Source organism: Saimiri boliviensis, chromosome 10 (assembly GCF_048565385.1).
Source record: "Saimiri boliviensis isolate mSaiBol1 chromosome 10, mSaiBol1.pri, whole genome shotgun sequence".
Classification (NCBI taxonomy): Eukaryota; Metazoa; Chordata; class Mammalia; order Primates; family Cebidae; genus Saimiri; species Saimiri boliviensis.
This window is the reverse complement of record NC_133458.1, coordinates 53006427-53030009: the sequence shown is the minus strand read 5'-3', so window position 1 is coordinate 53030009 and position 23583 is coordinate 53006427. Positions and strand designations below refer to the sequence as shown.

General features: G+C 37.1%; 1 protein-coding gene across 3 annotated transcripts in view; it reads right to left on the bottom strand.

Moving 5' to 3' along the window:
• The window catches only part of RELN (reelin), a 522420-nt gene that overhangs the window by 100555 nt on the left and 398282 nt on the right, over positions 1-23583 (bottom strand). For all 3 annotated transcript variants that reach the window (XM_039472914.2, XM_039472915.2, XM_074379281.1), the window contains exons 25-30: positions 22690-22895; positions 18760-18931; positions 18111-18311; positions 12436-12668; positions 1855-2012; positions 409-616 (exon numbers count right to left, since the gene is read on the bottom strand). In XM_039472914.2, coding sequence (XP_039328848.2) covers positions 409-616; positions 1855-2012; positions 12436-12668; positions 18111-18311; positions 18760-18931; positions 22690-22895 — 1178 coding nt within the window. The remainder of the gene's footprint in view (positions 1-408; positions 617-1854; positions 2013-12435; positions 12669-18110; positions 18312-18759; positions 18932-22689; positions 22896-23583) is intronic.

Below are 23583 nucleotides of genomic sequence, written 5' to 3'. Positions count from 1 at the left end.
CTGGGGGACCGTTTTTCAATAAGTGAATACAAATCAGATAAATGAGGACGCATCATTTTTGGACATAGAATTTAAGGTTGGAAAAATCTTTGTTTCACATGGCACACACTAAGAATAATACCAAATGGCTTTCATAATAACATCAAATTTTAGAAAATCAAGCTGGCTTACCCTAGACAAACAGGCCTTGGTGATGACTATGCAAGGATTCGTGAATTGCGGCACAGTTTTTGTGGAAACCACCTATTTTATTCCAAAGCTAAAGTTATCTTCATTTTTACATATCAGAATCGATATACTGAAACATTATTGCATAAATTCTCAGTAACAGAACAGAATGTTAGTTTAGACCACATCATGTGGTAAATAATATGTTTGTGAAAAAGTGTACCAGTAAACACTTTTTACCTGATATTCCTGGTGTCCAGAGGGACCGTCCTGGCTTCCCTTTTCCCAGGGCCATTGAAGTAGAGAGATTTGCCATCATTAAGTGTTCCACAGCCAGTTCCAACCTGGCCACCCGTTATCTTGTACCATAGAGGGCTGAGCTTCCCCTCAAATCTGTCAAACATCTCATTGTGATTGTGGACATTTGACACACATGTTCCTTGTGCAGCTTCAGAAAAAGAAATACATAGGAGAGACGCTTTGTTGGAATCACTAAACATGAGAAGGTCTATTCAACACACAGGCAAAGGAAGAATGTCCATATGGATTAATACTAGGGAGAGAGGCCACATGAAAATTTGTATCTCACAACTGTTGGCCTGAAAGACAGCAATCATTACCATTATCAAAAACACTATTCTGCCTCCATAAGTTTTTATTTTTTGATAGAGGCAGATATTGGGAAGACACTGGAACCATACCTTTTCATAGTTCTTGCTACTGAGGATTTGTGTAAACTGAGAAACAGATTTCATCCACAATAAAATTCGCTCATTTGTTGTCCTAGGATCAGTAAGGGCAGTCAGTCTCAAATAAAAAAAAAAAAATCCCTGAAACTCTGAATGACAGCGCTCTCCATAGAAAGCCTGCAACAACATATGTTTGTCTTTGGTCACATGCCAGATGAAGGCTGGAGTCCTAAAAAGCTGGGAAGAAGCCTTTTGAAGTTGTCTCCAGGAAAAATTAAAAAAAATTTTTTTGAAGCTTATAATATTTTCTCCAATATTATTCTTTAATATCAGTTCTTTTCAATTTTGCTTGTAGCAACATCCAAAGGTCACTGTGGTCAGAGATACTTTTCTTGTAAAGTACTCTTTTGGCAGACTTGGGTTTATCATTTCATAAGATGCATTTTTATTATAAATGTATAAAATTATGTTTCTTATAGATAGCAATGGAGAGAGCTCACAGAGGCCATGCAGCATGTGGTTAAGAGCTTGGGTTTGGGTTTTGGAGAATGACTGTCAGGGTTTGATGCTCAGCTCCAGCAAATCCCAGATGAACGATCTTGGGAGAGTTACTAAACCTCTCTGTGCCTCAGTTTCCTTAAATACAAATAGGGTTTTACAGTACTATGACAGTTATTGTTAGAATTCAATGGGATGAAATATAAAGAGCCTGAATGCCTGGCATGAAGTAGGACCTCAAGCAATAATAATTATTAATGCTATTAATAATAAACAAATCCTCTTTAGGAAATGAAGTTTGTATTAGCATGTTTTCTTTTTGGGGCAGCTCAAAACTACAAATATCCTAGCACCTCATGTTCCTGGGATGCGAATTCCTACAATTCCTAGACTTAAGAATAAATTCAGAATTTATTTATTTGGGCGTATAACATGAAACACAGCAACTAGAGAGAACTATTTTACAAGCAAGCCCTCAGACACATGTATTCAGCCTTACCAGTATACCCCAGGTCGCAGAAACACACTCCTGAAATGCAGTCCCCATGGCCACTGCAGTAACTGGGACAAGGCTCGGATATGTACACTCCATCTAAACCAAATGGAGGCACGTTTTTCTGTGAGCTGCTCTCCTGGATCCATCGGAATCTGGTCTTGCTGTTGGGAAAAACAACACACCTGTTTCTTGTACCAACATCTCACATCAAAGTATTGGAATATAGAAAAATTCAGAAAAACTCCACAGACTTAATATTTATTTGAAAGTCATGTCTGGTGGACTGCATACTTAACCTTCATAAGGTGTCTCTCTCAGATCTTTCTCAAAATTTATTATTATTATTATTATTTTGAGATAGTACCTTGCTCTGTTGCCCAGGTTGGAGTACAGTAGTATGATCTTGGCTCATTGCAATCTCTGCCTTCCAGGTTCAAGAGATTCTCCTGCTTCACCTTCCTGAGTAGCTGGGATTACAGGCATACGCCACCACGCCCAACTAATTTTTGTATTTTTAGTAGAGATGAGGTTTCACCATGTTGCCCAGGCTGGTCTCAAACTCCTGGCTTTATTAATCTGCCCGCCTCAGCCTTCCAAAGTACTGGGATTACAGTGGTGTGAGCCACTGTGCCTGCTTGATTTCTTTTTCGGCATAAATGTTTGAATATTTTCTCACCTTCTGCTCTTTTAGTAATCCAGAAAGATATTCCACTATTTTAATTAATATTTCACCCTTCTATCATGCTCATTGTATGGATATCTGCAAAAGAGCCTATTTGGTAATGTTTGAAACAATCTGTCTGTCTGAGTACAGATACGGGAACTCTGGCTATTTGCTGTTGACATGCTTCAGGTGGGGAAGAGTTAAGTCTGTACTGACAGCTCCATTCACCTGTGCCTTCCCTCGTTTCCTCTTCATCTCTCATCTTCAAATCATGAACAACAGTTGTAACTGCTAATGAACAAAAGAAGGACCTAGCCCCAGTGCTTCAAAACCCTGGAACACTAGTGTGCTGGGCTACTGCCCAGTTCTTCATCCCCCAGAACAATAGTTTTGAAGTTGCCAAACTAAAATTTGTCCCAACTGCTTTCTGATTTTTAAATACATTTCTTTTCCAACATATGGAAACACACACACACACACCCCCCACTATAATTTCATATCAGGGAAATACCTCTTCCTTCTCAGTTCCACTATCCTCAAAGGATGAAGATGTATTAGTGTATCTACATTCCAATTTATTTTGCTGCCAATATTTATAGACTTTTGAGTTAATCCAGCTTCTTAGTACACAAGGATAAAGAATCTTAAAGATTAATAAGGATTGTTAAGAACAATTGTAGATAAAGATGGCTCCCTCTCCCCTCTATTATTGTGATGGTAACATGGCAAGATCAGAATGGATTTCTTTTTGGCTCTTCAAGTGACTTTGGAAATTTGGCAGCACTGAACCATAACCCTGGTGCTTTTCCCCCCTTCATTATTTTGAGTTACCTACTGATGGCAACTTTATAAAATGTAACCAGTAGTGTTGTTTATTAGGTTTAAAAATGTTCAGAGATGCCAGGTATGGTGGCTCATGCTTGTAATCCCAGTACTTTGGGAGGCCAAGGTGGGCAGATCACCAGAGGTCGAGAGTTCGAGACCAGCCTGATCAACACGGAGAAACCCTGTCTCTACCAAAAATACAAAATTAGCCGGGCATGATGGCACATGCCTGTAGTCCCAGCTACTCAGGAGGCTGAGGCGGGAGAATCGCTTGAACCCAGGAAGCAGAGGTTGCGGTGAGCCGAGATTGCGCCATTGCAAGCCAGCCTGGGCAACAAGAATGAAACTTGGTCTCAAAAAAAAAAAAAAAAATGTTCAGAGATAATCGCCTATTAATGTAAGCCCCAAGCCCCAGTTTCAGCATAAGAGGAAGGTGAACATACAAATGTATTTCCTTTGGAGCTAATTTAAAAATATATTGATCTTATTCTTTTTAAGGTAAAAAGAATTAAAGAAGTTTAGAAAAACAAAGCAAAAGAAAAAAAAAAGTACGGTTGTCTTAGCATCATGGCCCTTGGGAAAATTCATTCCCTTAGAGCTGTAACATTATTCAGCCTCTGAAATGGAATTAATGGACACCAGCATTTGTCAACCATCAGAAGAAGGAAGAAAATAAGTAGGCTAAAGTTAGTCAGTATGTCTCGATTCTATACTTTTAAAGTAGAGGAGATCTAGCCTTGCAATTCTTACTACTAATGTATTTGTGCACATGTTCTATTCTTGCCTTTTCAAGGAGACACAGTACAATGAAGAACAATGATTTATTGTTAAAAACACTGAATATATTTTGGAAAAATGTGAAAAAGAAAGGTGTCTTCATTTCAGAGCTAATCACCTATTGCTTGGTCTTTATTCCTTATTCAACATCCCTTCATTCAATTAATATTTAGAAAGCATTTACAGCATGCTAGGCACAGCTTTAATGCTAGGAGTACCATGGGGAACAAAACGCAGACGTGGTTCCTGCCTTCGCATAGCCTACAACTGTGTGAGGAGACACATTTAGTTAAGTACCCACACAAATAAATGCACCTGTGCGACTCCAACACCCATTAAGAAGGACATAGAGAAGAGCATATAATGGAGGTCTTGACTTGACAGGAAGGTCTAGAAATAATTTAGAGTAAGTAATGATTGAGAGAAAGAGTTTAATCTTATATAATTTTATTAGAATAGATCCTAGGCCAGGTGCAGGGGCTCATGCCTGTAATCCCAGTGCTTTGGGAGACTGGGGTGGGTGGATCGCTTGAGGTTATGAGTTCGAGACCAGTGTGGCCAATATGGTGAAACCCCACCTCTACTAAAAATGTAAAAATTAGCTGGGCACGGTGGTTCGTACCTGTAATCTCAGCTACTTGGGAGGCTGAGGCAGGGGAATTACTTGAACCTGGGAGGTGAAGGTTACAGTGAGCCGAGATCACACCACTGCACTCCAGTCTTGGTGACAGAGTGAGGCTCTGTCTCAAAAAAAAAAAACAAACAAAACAACAAAACGACATCATAGTGTACTTTGACTATTCTATTCAAAAAGCATCCCGTTTTGTTTTGTATGTCCAAGATAAGGAAAAAGAAGTAGAAGTTATCATTCTTTCTCTTTCTTTCCTTCCCCAATTTTCATTTTTGTTTGGAGGATGCCTGTGTGACCAGGAGAATTGATGTCTACGCTTTACCCTTCTATCACTACACAATTCAATGCCATGTTGCATCTGCCTCTCAAACTAGGATGGTTTCTGCTTGTCCCATGCAGAGATGCAGGGTATTCTGCAGAATACTACGCAACTTTTTCTAGTCCTGCCCAGAGACACCCACTTTTTGCACTCTACATAGGGTACCTAGAGCAGGCTACAAAGCATACTGCCTGGATGGGGATGTCTCCAAGAGCTGTGAGAGGTTTACCAACATATATTCACCATCACCAATGTGTTCTGTGTAGGCAAGAGCCCAGTGAATTAACATGAGCACAGACTGCTCCTTTGAGAAATCAGCTTAGACTTATTTCTGAAAGAGCAATTATCTTGTAACTATTAGAAGCTTATTTGCCTCATGGAAAAATAGCTCCAAATTTTAATAATTCTAACACTTTAGAATTCTCAGCTTTCCAAAACCGTATTTGGAGATATCTGAGTTTAACACATTGCAGAAGGAGCAACAGCTCATTTACTTGGGGTAAAGTAGAAACGTATTTACTGTTCTTTAGGTGAGGACTCTTCATCACAAATGCCGTCAACTGGCAAGCTGGATGGTATCCAAATGAACCATGAAGCTGGATTCTAATGATGAATATTTTGTCTTCCAAAAGCTGAGGTCTAAGAAAATATTGATATATTGGGAGCCTCAAAATACTGACTCACTTTGTGATGCTATGAACAATCTGCTCTTACTTCTCATATGTGGCTTTACCAATTGGGTTATTCTACCCAACATCAAATACACTGCAGTTGCAGATTCAGCTGTGTATTTATTTTCTTATTTAATTTTTTTGATTTTCATAGCTTTTGTGATGCAGATGGCTTTTATTTACATGGATATGTTCTTTAGTGATTTCTGAGGTTTTATTATGGTGTTCTCATCACCCAAGCAGTGTACATCGTGTCCAATATGCAATCATTTATCCCTCACCTTCCTCCCAAACTTCTCCTCTGAGTCCCCAAAGCCCACTGTGTCATTCTTATGCCTTTCCATCCTTCTTTAGCTGTAAATTTATTATTGGGCTTCAGGGAAATACAAGATTTGTATTCCTTGGCTCCTCATTGTATTGTTTACTTTTTATAGTGGTATCTTCCAGCACCCTGATATTTTAGTCATGGTAGCCATGATGTGCCATTTTGATGTTCTCCAACTTCATGGCACACTACACCGATCTATCTGGAAGAGCTGCGGTTGGGCCACAGTTTTATAAAGTATGCAGGAAGGAAGGCAGCGGTGGAGGTGAGGAGTACAAAGGCTGCACAGCTGGAGATGGGCAGGAAGCAGGATGACATAGCTAAGTAGCTGCGAACACATTCTCATGGAAAAAGAAAGATGTTCTTAGAGGGTGAAGCCTAGAGAGTACAATCAAGAGCTGAGAAGAACAGTGGATGAGGGAACCACTATCAGAAAGCAGACCTCTCTTAATCATTGGAACATTCTTGTCCTGGACATGGTTTTAGAGGAGGGAGGCCTAGTTACAGGTCTCTTGCTGACATTTGGAATTTCGGTGGGCCAGTGATTGCTATGTGCTTCCCATTCCTTCCTTTTCTTTATTATTATTAATTATTATTATTTGAGTGGGAGTGTCTATTGTGCTTATCCTGCCATTGTCTCACCATTTTATGTTGGGTATAGGTAAAGTAGACAACTTGTCTTTGCAGATCTGTAGATCGAGCACCCATATCCCTGTACCCAAGGACCCACATCCATATCCCAATCTGATGGAGATAATACAAGCAGGAACTGGTGTCTGGTGCTGTGATGGGATGAGAATTTGGGGAGCCTTGGGAGGACAGTGAATGCATTTTTCAAGTGGAAAAGATGTAAATTATTGGGGCTAAAACAGACCATGGCAGACTGTTACAACAACACCTCCCACTTAATCACACTTCCTTCTGAATACACTCCTCTACCTTTTATGTACTTCCTATTTAAAAAAGAAGTCTCTTTAGCTACCTTTTGAATCTGGACTGGCTTTGTGACTTGCTTTGACCAAAAGGTTGTGGCAAATGAGAGAAGGCTTTGCAGTTACTCTTCCTCTCTTGGAACACTGGAGCCCACCTAACTGAAAAATAGTGGGATGAAGACCACATGGAGAGAAAGGTCCAGCTGACCCACTTACCAGCTCATCAGCTGAGTGCACCTACATGATGGAGCCCAGGAAGACAAGCAGAAGAACTGCCCGGCCAATCCCACAAAGTGATGAGATCATTATTGTTTTGAGCCCTTAAATTTTGGAGAGGTGTGTCACATAGCAATAGGTAACTACATAAATATTATCCTAAGCTCTACTGGGGAATCTAAACACAAAGTAAGGAGAATTTTTTTTTATAAAAGTAATTTATCTGTTTGCCTCTGACTCCCTTTTCCTTCCACTGGCTAAGAGATAAGTTCTGGAACAGCTAGCTGCCCTGGATCCAGAGACGGAAGTCATATGTTCCGGATGGCAGAGCCAACTTGTCAACTCTGAACTGCTTGCTTTTGGACCAGCATATGAGAAAGAATGAACTTCTATATTGTTGAAAACTTGTTAAGTGCTTGTGTTTGTGTTTTTCTCTGTCATAGTAGCTGGGTCTGTATCCTAACTAAAGCATATGGCAAGTCAAATTCTTAATTTCATCAAATGTGGTAAACTCATAAACTCTGTAACCTACACCACAAATTTTGAAGGCATTTGCGTATCATTTTGATAAACTACAAAGAACACTAGACTATAAGGGCAAATAAATTATAAGTTGAGTTGGAGCCACTGATTGACAAACTTTCTTGAGATAGCTTGTGTTTAAGGATTATGTTTCAAAGTTTAGCAGACAAGCACAGAAACTTGTACATCCTTGACCAAATTCCTTCCCTATTCAGGAAGCTGGGCTACCAAAGGCTGTGGTGTAAGTTTTTGAGGTATGCACATCTAAGTATCAAGGAGGCAGAGAGCACACACAGCTTATCTTGCCAGATGATGCACAGTAAACTGGTGATAAATTAGGTGAAAGATGTCACAAACAGAATGGCCTCTAAGAATTTTATAAATAAGACACTTCCAAAGATTGTTAAGCTTTCACCATATAAGTCAGAATGAGATAGGTTATGTTGTGGCAACAAACAACCCTTAATCTCTATAGTTTAACCTAGAAAAAGCTTATTTCTTGCTTATTTTATATGTCCAGCGTAGGTTGGCAAGGGAGTGTGCTTATTGCAGACACTTATTGAGATACAAGATTCACCTTAAAACAAGCTTCCGTGGAGCAGGGAACATGGCAAAATGTACAAGGGCTGTTAAAGCCATATGTCTCATTTTCATTCACATTTCATTTAGACATGCCAAACTTTACAGGGTATGAAGAAAGTATAATCCTCCATTTTTCTAAGGAGAAAGAAAGCTGGAAATATTGTTGAATGGTAATAATGAGCATTCAAACCATATACTACGTCATCAGGAAGCACCACAAATAGACTTACTATATCATCTCGGTTCTGAACAGAAATGCCTTGACTGAGTCATGATTAATGTTATCGTGAGTGACAATTAATGTTGTTTTCTAGAATTCAATTAAGAAGTCCTACTTGAAAAACGCTTACCTTTTGTAAAATGATAGTTAAAAATACTGATCTCTGCATTATGTACACTATCTAGTACAAGCATACATGCTATAAATCTATTCTGGAATACCAAACCTAGAAAAAAGCATAACTTTAAAAAAATCAGAATGTGTCTGATTACTTTTTTATTACTCAACAATGAGAACTAAATGAGCCTATATTTTCTTCCTTTGTCTTAGCTGCCAGGAAGCTAAGAGTTAAATTTGTTGCCCCACTAATGAAACTAATTCACTTCATATTCTCAGTCCATTGATTTAATTCTTCCCATTAATTGATTTTTAATTTATTGTTTTATTATTTGTTTTAATAGTCATTTAAAGGGATCATTTATATTGCAAGATATCTCAACTTGTCTAGGTCTATGTAAGGAGGCATTAAATCATTAAAAATGTATGTGTAGTGAAAGTCTGATATAATAATGTCTTATAACTCTTTTAGCCTTGAATACATTTTGTTCACTGCTGTACTCTCAGTGTCCAGAATAGTACTTTTGTACATGAACACACAGATGCTCAATAAATATCTGCTGAATAAATGAGTGAATGTGTCTTACTCATAAGCATGTGTGTGTATACATACATACACACACACACACACACACACACACACATTTTGGAAATTTTGTCCAGGGCTCTTTTCCTCAAGAGTCACTACTTCACCTTGGATAGATATAGCTAGATAATATAAATTCTTTTAAGTTATTGAGATAATTGAGATACATAAATGTTCCCTAAAATGGCAGCCAGAGCACATAATAAGAATGTAGTCTGGAATTAAACCCAGAAGACACAATCATGAAACCATAATCCTTAGTGTTGAAATCCTGAATGATGAAAATCCCTAAAACCTAAAATTTCTAACATCTAAAATACCCCAAATCACAATCCCCAAAGATGAAAATCCCAAATGTTGAAATCCTGAAAGCTTAATTCTGGGGAGGGGATTAGTGCATTTGTCATCGTATGCAGGGTTGTTGCATTATGTTAGTTGCATCATGTTAGGTGGAACTATTACCTTGTCTTTATTTGAAAAATAAATATGGTTCCAAGAGAGGCATATGGATGCCAAGTTGACAAGGGATGGACTTGTGGACTTCATTTCAGGTGTCAGCTTGACTGGGATAAAGAAAACCTAGAAACCTGGTGCAGCATTATTTGGGGTCTGTCTGAGAGGGTGAGTCTAAGTGGACTAGGTGGGAAGGATCTGCCCTTAGAGTTGGTAGTACCATCCAATTAGCCAGAAGGCCAAGAGAAAGCAAATGCAAAAGGGAAACTGGTATCTCTGAGATCTAGGACAGACTTTTGTTTTCCTGGTCATCAGAACTCTATGTTTGCTAGCCTGGACTCCAGGGCTTATATGAGAGACTCCCTGGTGCCTGAGGCTTACAGTCTCACTCTGAGAATTGCACCATTGGCTTCCCTGGTTCTGAAGCCTTAGGACTTAGACTGAGCCATGCTACTTACATCTCAGGTCTCCAGCTTGCAGATGGTCTCTCATGGACCTAGTTAGCCACCATAACCATGTGAACCAATTTCCCCTAAAAAAAAACAACTCCTCTTATGTATCTAGATATATACACATCCTATTGATTCTGTCCCTCTGGAGAACTGTAACTAATTCAGATTTGGTATTGGGGAAGCCAAATACCACTCCTTCTTAACTGTATTCCTTACAATACAATGAAAGAGATCTGCAAAATTGTTTCCTCAAAAAAAGGCTGTGATGAGTTAAGTGTATGAGGTTACTCTTAATAGTCAAAGATAAAAGTTCAGAAGATTCCAGTTCAAGATGGCTGACTAGAGATATCAGACACCCATCCCTTCCACAAAGAAGAACCAAAATTATCAGTAGACAACCTTTCCTTGAATAGAACATCTAGGAGAGAATACTAAAGACCAACAGAGAACTCACAGGAAACACCTGAGGCACAAAAGGAGAAGGAAACAAGTAGCTGGTGTGGCTGAGATTGGCCAGGAACCTAGAGGGACTTGGAACCGTGGGGAAAGAGCTTCGGCAGTCCACATCCCTGTCACAGACTAATGCAATCCCAACTGTGGGAGAAAACAGCTACCCACACAAACTCTGACAACAGCATGGATGGTGATTTGGAGACCCTGTGAAGGCAGTGCACCAGACAGGGAACTCATGCTGGATCACCCATGCCCCACTCCTGAGGCCTGAACAGGTGCAGCAGGGAGCCATTTTGAGAGTGCTGCTGCCATAGGACTGCATCCTGCCCTCGGTAACAGCCCCCATATCTCCACAACCTAGGAGTTCCTGCTAACATTCCCAATGTCCACTTGGAAGGCTGCAGTGGAGCAGCACTGGCTGGACCCAAAGGTACTGCAAGGTCCCCAGTTCTCTAGCCCACAGGGAGTATTGCTCCCCAGGCAAAGGACAGTGCAGTGCACCAAAAGGCACAAAACTTCACATATCAGTATTAGCCTTGAATGTAGTGGGTTAAATGCTCACCTTAAAAGGTACTGACTGGCAGATTGGATTAAAAAAATATATATATATAGATCCAATTATTTGTTGCCTACAATAGACCCACTTAATGGGTAAATACACTTACAGACTCAATCGAAAGGGGTAGAAAAGGGTATACCACACAAATGGAAAACAAAAATGAGCAAGAGTAGCTATACTCATGTAATATAAAACAGACTGTAATGCAACAAAAGTTCTAAAGGACTGTAAAGGGCATCATATAATGGTAAAGAGTTCAATTCAACAAGAAAATACAATTGTCCTAAATATATATGTACTCAACAATGGGATACCCACATTCATAAAATAAATACTGCTAGGCCTAAGAAAAGAGATAGACAGCAATATAATAACTGTAGTAGCTTCAACATCCCATTGACACCACTAGATAGATCACTGAGGCAGAAAATTAACAAGGAACCTCTGGATTTAAATTGGACTCTAGGCCAAACAGACATAACAGATATTTAACGAACATTACACCCAACAACCACAGAATATATTGCTTTGCTTCTATGCATGGAACACTCTAAAAAACAGTCCATGTGCTAGGCCACAGAGCAAGCCCCAATAAATGTTTAAGAATCTAAGTTATACTAAGTATCTTCCTAGACCACAGCAGAATAAAATTAGATGTCAATATCAAGAGGAACTCTTAAAACTATATAAATTACGTGGAAACTAAACAACTTGCTCCTGAATGATCTTCGGGTAAGTGATGAAATTAAGGCAGAAATTAAAAAAACATTTTGAAACAAATGAATCCTATGCACCCATAAAAAGGATGAGTTTATGTTCTTTGCAGGGACATGGATGAAGGTGGAAACCATCATTTTCAGCAAACTGACACAAGAATAGAAAACCAAACACCATATGTTCTTATTCATAAGTGTTGAACAAGGAGAACACATGGACACAGGGAGGGGAACATCACACACTGGGGCCTGTTTGGAAGGATGGCAGGGGGTGGTGAGATTGGGGAGGGATAACATTAGGAGAAATAGCTAATGTAGGTGACAGGGGGGATGGATGCAGCAAACCACAATGGCATGTGTATACCTATGTAACAATACTGCACAACCTGTACGTGTACCCGAGAACTTAAAAGTATAATAATAAAAAAGAATTTTTAAAATTATTTTTTTCCAGAATTATATATTCAGGATTTTGATCTTTCAGGATTTTTAACATCTAGGGTTATAGCTTTTGGGATTGTGTCTTTCTTAACGGCCCAACCCCATTAAGAATGAATACTTTACCTGGATGCAAGAGACCTTGGAATAACAATGGTGATTCTTGTCCATTCTTCAAAGTCCCCTGTGTGATACATTGTGGGCTCGCTTAGTTCTCTGGAGTTTCCTTCACATCCTTTGCCTGCAGAAGCTGGGAAACAGCCTTCTTTCACCAGAAACCAGGACATACCAGCATCATGAGAGTACTGAAGAAGAACTGGAGCAGTATTGCTGAATTGACTGGCACATCCTATGTTTAGCTGTTAAAAGGAAGGACAAGAATTATACAAGATTTTGGTTCTAAGTCATCACTCAACGAATTAAGTGCTACAGCATCCAGGGTGCCTTCCGATGGATCTGCACTGAATTTACAATGATAGGAACTATGAAGCTTAGTCTCAACCAAGACCCTTCAACAGATTCTGGAATTCTTTGTTTAAGCAAACAAGAGGTACTTTTTATTAGAAAGCCGAACTCATTTTGTGGATTTCTTGGGATTACAGGAGAGAAAACAGAAGCACAGTGCCTGTGGCTCTTGAGTCCCAGACAAAAGATATGCCAAGAAACTGCTTTTTTCCTCCCTCCTTAGAGGGTACAAACAGAGGAAACCATAAGATGGAGAAGCAGCTGTCTTCTTCAGTATAGGAAGGTTTCAGTAGAATGAGTATCTTTCGTCTGTTTTCTTGCCAAAGCTCATTAAAAATCAGTGTCAACTTAGATGAAAGAGCTAAGTGTTTGTCACACCGTCAAATAAGCAACATAATCCAGAAATAAAACTGCTACGGTTCTCTGTACTTGTATAGAGGATTGTCATAGGATTAATAACATTTAAAAAATTATAAAAATGCAACCTAAATCCCACTGGCCTAGCGTAACTGTCCTTACTTTTCTATTTTCTCTTCTGATCTTTATAGGGAAGCTGTATTTTGGTTGTAAAGTTGAAGTTATTACACATGTGGAACTTTCCTCCGCATTCTATTATATATAGTACTGCAGAGAATATACCTTTCTTCTTTGGTTGATTTGTCATCAGCCGATAAATTCCTGAGAGCAACATTATTGAGTCAAAATGTAGAAACACTTAAAATTTTCTAGTTATGTGTGTTCATTTTGTATCTGTTGAGTCCAAATGAATCAGTTTACGCATTAGGTATTATTATAATTTAAGACAGTTTATTTCCAAATTAATAAATGTGTAAATGAATTTTATTACATTCTTCATAATTATAAATGTCAAACTCTTTTTCTCATGTTTATTAAATTACATGCCATCTCATATGAATTGTCTATTCACATCTTCATTTGTTGGCTAGAGCCACCATATGATTTTGTTGTATAAGGCTTTATTAAATAAGAATAGTCTGATTTTATAGAAGGAAAGCAGAAATAAGGAATGAAAAGAACATAATATGACAATGAAATAAATGCCAAGTCATGGGCTAATAATATTGAGCCAGAGTTCAGGAGGTCAACTAGTTAATCCTTGTGACTGTAAGGTACCTTTATCTAGTTTTAAAAAAGAAGATTTAGTATCTTCTGTATTTCCATACTTAGAGCTAGAAAGCATCTCTCAGAGAATTTACTATTTGGCTAGTAGAAATTTTATTGTGCATGATTTATCCAACTCTATACAGTAAAACAGCAAGAATATAATTACTTAGCTTTCTCAGATGCATGTTTAAACTCTTCTAACATAAATTCTTTTTACTGCATTACTCAATAGTAAAAATGGCCTTTGGTTGGTATGTGATGGAAGCAACCACATTGGGTAAACCTAGCTAACTTTTTGTCTTAAATTTGCCATGATTGCTGTTGTGTCCGATATAGACAAGTTGCTGGAACTGTAAGTTCTGTCACAAGTTTGTGTTTTAGAAATCTGGTCATGGGGCAGTGTAGACATACTGCCAGCTGTATTAAATATATAATTTATTTTAAACTTTCCATTCAGGATTTAGGCATATCTTCAACAAATATTCACTTAGATACCTTCCATGGATCAGATGCATATGCTTAAGTCTCTCCTACCTTTAAAAACAAAACAAAAGAAGATAAAAATTCTCCCTGATTTTTGGTCTGCCTCTAACTACACAGCTAAACAAACTGAGAGAAAGGTCGTATCCACTGTGTAGCCCTCTTTACTCAACATTTAAAAATCCACTGTAATCTGACTTTTGCTGTTGCTGCCCCAGAGAAATTACCAAGGAAAATGTCCATCTCACTAAATGCAAAGGGAAAATTTGAACCGTATTTTACTTGATTCTTCTATTGCTTTTAACATTGTTAACCATTTCTTTCTTATTGACCATTTAGCCTACCTTTCAAGTGTTGGTTTCTATGATTCAGTCTTTCTTATTTTACCGTATGCATGCTTCTTAATCTCATCACAATCATAACTTCATGTTTTTTCTCAATACCTGTATTTTGAATAACAGTTATGACTTCTCTTCTGCTTTCTTGACAAATGTACGTTACCAGATCCTTTCATTTCCACCTCAGCAGCCCATCAGCACCCCTAACTCCATATGTCCAAGCCAGTTCTCTTCATCTGCCCTCCTAAAACAAACCCTTTCTGCCCTTGACGCTGCACAGTTACCAGGGCAATGATTCTCTAAAAGCCTAAGTCAGAATGTGTCACCTTTCTGCTAGCCGTTTTATTCACAACTGAAGTCAAAGTTTGAGGTTATTGTTTTTTTTTTTTTTGCTGTCCCAACCTTGCTCAGTTTCTCTTCTATGGTCACAGTGCCATCCTTGTGGTTTCCAGAACATTGCCAAGAACACTCCCACCTCAAGGTGCTGGTCCTTTTTGTTGCTTGTGCCTGGAATGATCTTTTCCACATAACTGCATGACTCACTCCTTTACTTCCTATAGGCTGTGGCTTAAGTGTGTCATTTTATTAGTGAAAACGACCTGACAACCTTTTATAAAATGGTAATCATCTTCCAGTATCCTATTTCATACTCTCTGTTTGTGATAATTTTCAGAGTCTAGGAATGTGCCTAGAATATAGAGACTTTATAAGTATTTGGTGAATGAAGGAATGAATATACTTGCTGATTCTGGTTTCTTCTCTTATTAGGTCAACATCCATACTGGGGCTGAATGATTCTTCTAAAACATGGGTCTGATTCTGGAATTCAATAGGTTAAAAATCTTCCATGACTCATTGCTCTTGGGATAATGTCCAAGTGACTTAGTGTAGAACATAATGCCCACCAGGATCAGCTTTATCTCTCACTTCTGCTGCACATATTCCACAGCCCTCAAAGTTAGACTTGCCTCTTTTCTCATTTGTACTTCTGTGCATTTTCACGTATTTGCTCATTTTGTTCTCTTTAACTGGAATTCCTGACACTCCATTCTTCAGTGGGTTAAGTCTCTGCATTTCCAGAGACTTCCAATTTGAATCCATCCATCCATCCATCCATCCATCCATCCATCCAACCATCCATCCATCCATCCATCCATCCATCCATCCATCCATCCATCCATCCATCTCTTCACCCACCCATTCATCCATTCAACCATTCATCCATTTATTCAACTAACAGATATTTTTTTGAGTGCCTGAAACATATCAGGCACTATGCAGAGTATTCCTATAACATCTACAGCCAACTTAGACTGCAGCATTCTTAGGACTGTATTGTGACTGTTCACTTTTCTGCCTTGTTCTGTAGTTTCTAAGCTCCTTGAATGCTAGGGTCACATTTTTCTTGTTTTTAATTTTAATTTTAATTTATGTGGTATGTATGCAGAACATGCAGGTTTGTTACACAGCTATTCATGTGGGTCACATTTTTCATTTCTATAGTCCCAGTACTAGCTAGTGTTTATCACACAGCAAGCAGTTACAAAAAAAATGCACCAGTACTGTTTATTTTTGTACAAATGGCACCAAAAATTCTTGTATGCAGGTTTCAAATATACATCAATTATCAACCTCTGAATGATCTATATTCTATACCTATTATTAAATAATAATCACAAATTAATAGCTTTCTGTTTGTGTGATAATGAGAATTAAGATTTTTCTTTTTTAAATTAGCTTTTATTTTAGGTTCACAGGTTACATGTGCAGGTTTGTTATAAAGGTAAACTGTGTGTCTGGGGAGTTCGCTGTACAGATTATTTTTTCACCCAGGTAGTAAGCATACTACCCAATAGGTAGTTTTTTTATCCTCTCCCTTCTCCTACGTTCCATCCTCAAGTAGGCTCCAGTGTCTGTTGTTCCCTTCTAGGTATCCATGTGTTTTCATTTGTTTAGCTCCCACTTATAAGTGAGAACATGTAGTAATCTGTTTTTCTGTTCCTTTATTAGTCTGCCTAAGATAAGGGCCTCCAGCTCCATTCGTGTTGCTACAAAGGTAATCATTTCATCCTTTTTTGTGGCTGTGTAGTATTCCATGGTTTATATGTAGCACATTTTCTTTATCCAGTCTACCACAGATTGGTATTTAGGTTGATTACATGTCTTTGCTATTGTCAATAGTGTTGTGATGAACTTACACATGCATGTGTCTTTACAGTAAAATGATTTATACTTCTTTGGGTATATACCCAATAACGGAATTGCTGGTCAAATGGTAGAGAATTAAGATTTTTTCTTAAGCAGTATGCATTCCTGCTCATTGTTTAAGTACTTGAAATATTTAACACTATTTTTTAAATTTAGATTTTTTAAACTGCAGAATATTACCTTGCAGACTTCAATACCTACACTACCATGGTTTGTGATTAACTAAATAGAAACGGTGTCAGATGAAAAGCATAGTATTCTGGAACGTATTTGCTATTAACATTATGTTGTTACTACTTTAGGTATTATCAACAAATGAATATAGATTCATATATTGTTCTGATACTTTTTCCATTTTAGTTTAGCATCAGAATCTAAACAAAGAAAGAATAACATTTTACTAATCGTATTATTTATGACTAACTTCCTTGTTTACAGACCTGTGGAAATTATATTTGAAGAGCTGCCTATAAACATCTGATCTCTTTAATAATTCCATTTGTAAATTATTTAGCATCTGCATCCTGCCATTATGTAAGGACCATGTAGTTGTGCTAGCTCATTAAAACTGCATTACTTTCAACCCTGGAAGTCACCTATGGGATTTTATTATAAACACAATGAAATGTTGATTAAGATTCTGAAACAAGACCTTGTCAGAGTAAATACTTCCTATACATGTTGATCTGTTATCACAGAGCTGAAAAACAAGAAGCTTTTAAGAGAACAATGATGACTGGAGTAAACATTTACTGAATTTAAGTGGGATAATTTGTTCGAAAATAATACAGCAAAAGCACAAAATACCTTGTTGTTAAGTTCAAATACCACTAGTAAGATGAAAAGGATAACTTATCCATCATCGTTTAGAAGCTTGAGATTCATTAAGTCACAATCAAATTGAAGTCCTAAAAGTCAATTTTATTTTTAATACTGGTAGAGTTCCTTAAGTACCTGAAGAAATGGTACACCCACAACTTTTGGGACTCCTTAAAAACTAATAAGCTGATTTCCTTACGAGTAGAGCTGAAAAGCTTTGCAATTCTAACACTGTCGAGCTTTCGTACAGGTGAGTCCCTTCCTGAATAGAATATGAAAAATTTGTGTTTTTGTGCATTCCACTTATACATCTGGAAGATGTTTTACTCCTTAACTTGCTCCGGAAAAAAGCTTGTACATAAATACCTTGAACTGTAGCACATATCCAGGCTTCAGGGTCAAATCTCGAGTTACTGCAAATCGATCTCCATCTGATCTTCCAAATATCATTGCTGATGGTGTGGCAGCACAGAAGGTTTCATTTTTAAGCATTCCTTCATTAGCCAACATCAACCACACACTCATTTGATTCATAGGGTAATCAAAAGCTGGCTTCTCATAAAAGTTCTAATAGCAACAACACAAATAACACAAAAAGGCAATTTGATAGCTTTGAAAACAAGAAAAGAATTTTCATTTCATGACATGCTGGGCCATGTACCATTTGCATTTCTAGGAAAATACAGAGGAATCTCTCTCTCTCTCTCTCTCTAACTGCTATTAACTTTTTCTCCTAATGATTCAACAACTGAAAGTATTTTACCACTGTGTATCTAATCATTTTATAAACACACTAACAATTTTGCTTGAAGATTTAACCAGGCTTCAGTCTTTTTATTTTTACATCTAAATTATCTGTGCAGTAGTAGCATAACAGATAACAAAATATTAAGTACAAACCCTTAAACCTAAGTTATACTCAGTGTCAAGCCCTAAATCCTTAAGGAAACGAGTTCTTTATGCCATTTGCTTTTATAATTATCTGTCTTCTTGGAGTTCAGACACAGGAGAATACCTGAGGTAAAGTTGGATTGATAACTGGGATGATCTGCTTCTGCTTCTCAGACAGAATGATGATGTCATCAACTGCCCACTGGTCATAGTCCTCCCCCGAGAAAACTGGCTGCCACCATCGGAATCTGGTGCAAGGGGTCTTGGCAGCAGCTGGAAGCTCCAGATAGACAAATCTGAATAAAAGTAAGTCATTTATGGTTGGGGAAAGAAAAGCTGTGCTTTTTTTTTTTTTTTTTTTTTTTTTTTTTTTTTTTTTTTTTTTTTTCCAAAGCTGCTATTAAAATAACAAGGATAACAACAAGAGAAAGTTTTGTTTGGTTTGAGTTCAGTACTTTTCAAAAGCTTGGAAGTTTGGATAGATCAGACTTGAGGTTTAACCCCGTAAGCAAGTTTAGTCCTGGTCAAGTCTATTTCATTTGCAATTGCATCTTTTGGAGAAGAGGGAGAATATTTCAACTGAGTTTGATTCACTGAACTATATCTTTTGACTACCATGACAATGGTCATAACTTTTTAAAGAAATATCAAGAAAAAAGCTGTTTAATGTTATCACATTAAGATAACATTTAACATTTTTTTCAAAGTAATTCTTTCTCATTGTGGAAAAACACAAAAAAACCATTAAAAATAAAACATAAATCATCTAAAATCTGCATAGGGTTGGCTTTTGTTAACATTTTGATATTTCTCATCACAGCTTGTAATCTTTTATATAGGCAAGACATTATATGCATAATTTGGTGACCTACATTTTAAAACTTAACATTACATTATAAGTACATTCTCATGTTAGTAAAATTATTTTTAAGATCATTTTGTGTATATAATTTCTCATTACAAAGACATGCTATTATTTATTTCACTTTTCCTGATTATAAATAATTCTGTGATAAAAATTTTTATGCAAAAAGCTTTATCTACACTTCATTTTATTTCTTTAGGAAAGATTCCTAGAAATAGAATTACCTAGTCAAATAAGCAGGTCATGGTTAAAGCTCTTGATTTTTAGAAATTCCTTTCTGGAAGCATTATAACCGTTTGCAGGATGATGTGAGATTTGTTCTGCTGTTCCGATAGGAAGACAGCACTTCGTGTTATTAAAAAATGACCATTTGACTGTTAAAAAATGGCATCTTTTAAAGTGATGGAGGTTGAATGTTATTCATGTTTTGTTAAACATCCGTGCTTCCTCTTTTGTAATATCTACTTATTCATTTTACCCATTTTCCCCTGGGACCTTAGTGCTTTTCTTGATAATTTGTATAAGCTCTTTGCAGAGTCTCTATTTCTCATATTGGTTGCAAATGTTTTCTTGATTTATTTTCCTTCTTTTCCTTGACATATATTTTTACATGTGTATGTAGTTTTACATTTGCATGTGGTATGTTTCTATGTAAATAGTCCTTTTCATTGTGAATTCTTCCATTGAATTTGTATTAAGAAAGTTTAGATCTTTCTTCAAGATCAGATAGTAACCTATTACCTGTTTAAATCTTAAACTTTAATAGTTTTTGATGATATAAAGTGACAAAATAAATAGATACTTTCCTCCAAGTGCCTACCCATTTCTTCCTAACTATACTTGATTTAAATAACCACGTTTATTTCTCATTGATAGTTGCTATGTCACTTTTTTCATATGTAAGTTCTTACATGCATCTGAGTCAATTTCTGGGTCATCTACTTGGCTTCACTGTTTGTTCTATTTGTGTACCATTATCAATCATTTCATTTTAATTCTATAGGTTTTATAATAAGCTTTATTATCACCTAAGACATTCCTTTATTCCCCTGTTATCCATGTTTAAGCTATCTTTGCTGGCTTATATTTCTAGATATAAAGTTCCCCCCAAAAATACCACTAGGATTTTAATTGAAGTTGCATTAAACATAAATTAAGATATATCTTCATATTACAATATTCATTTTTGCTAACCAAGGATGTGTATTATTTTCCATTTCATTTTATATCTTTGAAAGAAGTTTTAAAGTTTTGTAATTTTCTTCACAGATATTCTCAGTATTGTTTAAGTTATTTATTATATTTATTTATATATTTCCTAGTATGAATGGGGTCTTTTCCCCATCTCTTTTAACTCGGAGTTTTTAAAAGCCATTTTAGTGTTGCAGAACTCTTTTGGAATCCAGTGTAATTATCTGACCATCCATAAAAAGTACTGTAAATTAAATACTTTGCATAGTGTTTGATGTGATTCACAGATTTATTGAGTTTGGGTTAATGATTTCTGTTAAAAATAAATATTTCTGGGCCTGGGCATAGTGACTCATGCCTGTAATCCCAGAACTTGGGAGGCTGAGGCAGGTGGATTGCTTGAGCTCAGGCGTTTGAGCCAGCCCGGGCAACATAGTGAAACCCCGTCTCTACCAAAACCACAAAAAACTAGTCAAGCATGGTGGCACATGCCTGTATTCCCAGCTACTCAGGGGAACTGAAGTGGGAGGATCGCTTGAGAACCCTGGAGGCAGAGGTTGCAGTGAACTGAGATTGTGCCACTGCACTTCAGCTTGGGTGACAGAGTGAAATCCCATCTCAAAATAAATAAATAAATTAATTAAAATAAGTTTAGAATTTGAGGAAGCCATTTAATTTTTATTTACTTGTAAAGTTACCTAGTCACCTTACTAAACTCTCAATAATTTCAGGTTGACATATTGGAAAAAATAAATTGAGTTATTTTAAACAGTTGTTTAAGCCAGTTTGGCACCATTATCAATTGCCTCTCTACTATACAGAATCTAGGAGAATCTCACAAGGCTTTATCTCCCACCCACCATTCCTGACCTTCTCCTTGACGTTGTATCTCGTTTCATCCAGTTACCTCTTTTCTGGTTTCTCCTTCTCCCCTAAATCCCTTCGAAGAAATGCTCTTTGTTGGTCTGTTTGCATGTCTACTTATGTTTTTCATGGAACGTTATGTCACCTTTAATGACCTAACACTTTAAAATGTCAAGCTTTTCAACCTTCAGTCTACACAATAGGTGTGTTTTAAGTAACATGTTCATAACATATTAAATGTCTAAGAACTGGGTTTATATATTCTTAAATAATTTTTTTCAATAAACAAGGCTCATTTGTAAAACGACAACAGGGACAAGATCCATATGTTAAAGTCTGACAGTAGTCAACATATAAAAAATTATTTTTTGTTAAAATGAAAATACAGATTATCAAAAGGAGTATTCTAAGACAGTCTGATTGAATAGACTTTAACAATACATAAAATGTAAACACAGAATACAGAATTTCAAAATACTGCATAATTGCAAAAGAACTAAATTTAAATACACATAAATACATTGCCTGGTCCAGGTATTCATAGGTATTTAAATGTATTAAACATAAGTCTTTTCCCCAAACTCTTCAACGGTCATTGCCTAAGACATTTTAGTGTATATATTCCCCATACATCAAAATTAAGACAGTGATAGGCCAGGGCAAAACTTTTAGAAAATCTGAGCTCTCCATATTTACTCATACACTGTTTAGGGATAGCCCTGAGTGCAGGCATGTGAAAAAAATTTTAAAAATCCATCTTACTATTAGCTAGAAGAGCTAAGCATACTTTGTGTGTGCATTAAAAACAATCAAACAAGCCTGAAAATGGGAAAATGAGCTCGGACCATCCCCATACATTATGGTTTCTTTGAGTAAACAATGTTTACTTACCTTGCTTTTCTTCTAGTCACAATTTCTTCAAAATCTTTAAAAATTCAAACATGAATACAAATGCTTTCTGTCCAGTCACTTAGGTGAAATAAAATCTTTATATATACTGAGGTATCATCCATGTTAAATATGTATGGGTTTGTCTATTTTTTTCAGCAGTTCACAGTTTGGAAACATATCAACAATGATTTAATCTTTACCATTCCTGGAAACTAGTGGGAGGCCCATCAGATAGGTAGTTACCTGGGTTTGCTGAAGTCTGAAAAGTACATCTCTGCTAGCAGGTGCCACTGGATGCCCCCGTTGTTGCTGTACTGAAGGAGGACACCCTCCTCTCTGCTCTCAGGCTTGTTGCATGAAGCACTCTCTCCGCCTATCTGGATGTAGAACTGAACAAAGTCCACCCAGGAAGTATCCAGGTCCCAGCTCACCAACTGTCTTTTCCCAGCCTTTCAGAAAAGCAGAAGAATCAAATTCAATACTCTTGGAAGTTCTTTGGCCTTTTGTTGTTTCAGTTTCAAATTCACATAGACATCTTAGCCCTATGTGGAAACGGTCTTGTCCCCATTTACTGTGGAGAGAGGTGAATTATGCCATTTAGTTGTTTCTGATCTGACTATAGTAACTGTTGCTGGATACCTTTGCTTAATGTCTTCATTACTGATTCCGGGACTGGGTTATGAGAGACTCTTGGGAATTGCTAATTATACCAAAGAATACTAGAAAGTTTTTTTTGTAAAGCAAAATTAATTTTACTTAAAACACTCCCAATCCTTACTTTCATATCTCCTCTAGGCAAAACATTGAAGATGAAAGATGATATACTTTGAAATCTGTTGGAGCTGGGTTTGAATCTCAGCCCATTATTCATACTGATCACTAGCTGTGTGACCTTTCTGAGCTTTTACCTTCCTCGAAGGTACAATATGGATAATACTACCTTCCTCATACGGTGTTGTGACAATTAGATGAAATAACATGTTGCATGGAACTTGCCAGTGCATGGCATACTTTCCTGAAGGAACATCCTCTCCAGAGATATGCCCCTGATCCTCCTGTCCTGTGGGAATTAAAGTAGACCAGGCAAGATAGAAATGTCTTGACAAAAATAAAGAGTACGTGCGGCTGGGCACAGTA